At 47.0% G+C, this 1,820-nt stretch overlaps 1 protein-coding gene across 1 annotated transcript; it reads right to left on the bottom strand.

Moving 5' to 3' along the window:
- Positions 1-338: 338 nt before the first annotated feature.
- Positions 339-1,358, bottom strand: LOC126499969 (IQ domain-containing protein F5-like). Its single transcript, XM_050139537.1, has 2 exons — positions 1,337-1,358; positions 339-778 (listed from the first exon to the last, which is right to left on the bottom strand). Exons 1-2 carry the CDS (start codon positions 1,356-1,358, stop codon positions 339-341), a joined length of 462 nt encoding a protein of 153 aa, XP_049995494.1.
- Between the last annotated feature and the right edge of the window lie 462 nt (positions 1,359-1,820).

Genomic DNA, 1,820 nt, shown 5'->3' with positions numbered 1-1,820 from the left:
GTCAAATTTTTACCATGATTTTTAAAATAAGTCTTAAAATTTTGTAGCAAACACAAAGCCCCAAAATACAGGCCTGCATGCTGTGTTGTCAAGGAAGATCATTTATATGTTGTCCCTGGAACTGAGGTACCTGGAAACCTGAAATTCTACCGCCCTCCGGCCCATGACAGACATTACTAATCCATCCCAGATCCTTATCCTCCAGCACTGAGGCTCCTCCTCAGTTGTGTCCCTCAGAGTTGATTTGCCCGGCACCCGGCATCTGCTGTGTTGACTCAATAGTGACCTGGAAATCCTTCTGACAAAGAGAGCTGAGGACACGGGGGTAGCAGACCTGATCACTCTTTTATTGGTAGGGTTATGCATTCCTGCACCTTGCATGCCTGTGAGCCCAGGGAAATTTCGAGTTCAATATTCAGTCGATTTTCTTTGACTTCATAGTCGCCCTGGATAAAGCCACGAGTGTGACAGTTATGCCAACGCCAATAAACCTGGATGATGCGGGCAGCATTTAGTAAGCGACAGTACCGTTGGCGGATGCGCCACATCCGGAACCATGACTGCAGTTTGACAATTGACCTTGTTTTTTTCGCATACAGCTCCAGAGCCGCCTGCCGTCTCTTCTCCCGCAAGCTCAGCAGTGTCTTTCTCCACCAGGACTGAATGATCCACGCATTGAGGGCAGCGTACAGCAGCGAGCGTCGCAGCAGGGTGCCACGCCACCAGGCTTGGATGAGCACAGCTGCGGACGTTTCTGTCATGGCGGTAACTTCCGGGCCTTGCAAGAGAGAAAAGACCGCTTGGGACGCGTAGGAAGGTCAGGGTGTACCAGACAGGAATCCTGATCTTCCATTAAGGTGGTGAGGGACCCGGCAAAGCTACAGCTGTACACAGGTGACCAACTAGGTTGGCCTACCTCTGGTAGATGCTGATTGGTCAGCATGAATACAACAACCTGACCCGAGTGCCTGGGCATGTGCCTGTAAGTAAAACAGGGGCACATCTGCTCTAGCTACCTCACCCAATTTTCCATGGGTTATCCCGTTGGTCAGTCTGGGGCAAGACACCGTGATTTAGAAGTGAAATGGTTTTAAGGTTCACTTGGGCGTTTAAGAGCACTGGCAGTTCTTCTAGAGGTCCTGAGTTCAAATCCCAGCAACCACATGGTGGCTCACAACCATTTGTAATGGGATCTGATGCTCCCCTCTTTTGGGGTACATGCAGAGAAAGCAAGAACACCATATACATAAAATAATAAATCTTTAAAAGAAAAAAAAAGATTCACTTGGGAAGGACCACCTCTCTGGGATCTAGAACCTTCTGTTCAACAACCTACCAGAGAAAAGTCGCCCACCCATGTTATCAGGAGCTTAAACATCAGTTAGCGCATACATCACTGCAAACATACATACCTGCACATACAAAGCACATAACAGGTTTAGAAGGTGCTTCATTTCTCTAATGATAATTCATTTTTTTAAGATTTATTTTATGTGTATGAGTACCCTATCTGCCTTTATCTATCTTCACCTTTCCAGCCCAATGATTTTTTTTTTTTTTGAGACTGTCTCTCACTCTATAGCCCAAGCTGGTCTGAAACTCACTATGTAACCCAGGCTAGCTCAGATTCATAGCCGTTTGTCGGCCTCCGCCTCCCAGGCATTTGGATTGCTCATGGCCTGTGTGATCAATATTAAAGTTTTCTTTCTGTATCTGGGAGGAAAACAGGGGAGAAGGTAAGAATGCTTTTCCTGGTTCCCAGTCAACAAAAGCCCACTCCTGGCCTCTTTTGTTTGCTTGCTTGCTTGCTTACTTGTGAC

This window comes from Alexandromys fortis, unplaced genomic scaffold (genome assembly GCF_014885135.2).
Source record: "Alexandromys fortis isolate MF-2015 unplaced genomic scaffold, M_Fortis_MF-2015_v1.1 scaffold_36, whole genome shotgun sequence".
In the NCBI taxonomy this organism is placed as follows: domain Eukaryota; kingdom Metazoa; phylum Chordata; class Mammalia; order Rodentia; family Cricetidae; genus Alexandromys; species Alexandromys fortis.
Note: the sequence above shows the minus strand (reverse complement) of the source record. Positions and strands in the feature narration are given on the sequence as shown.

Bases quoted from the DNA above. Each gene is read 5' to 3' on its own strand.
- LOC126499969 (XM_050139537.1), bottom strand. From the start codon at position 1,358: ATGGGTGGGCGACTTTTCTCTG. The intron at 779-1,336 runs GTAGGTTGTTGA...CTCTCTTGCAAG, and splicing joins GGGTGGGCGACTTTTCTCTG to GCCCGGAAGTTACCGCCATG.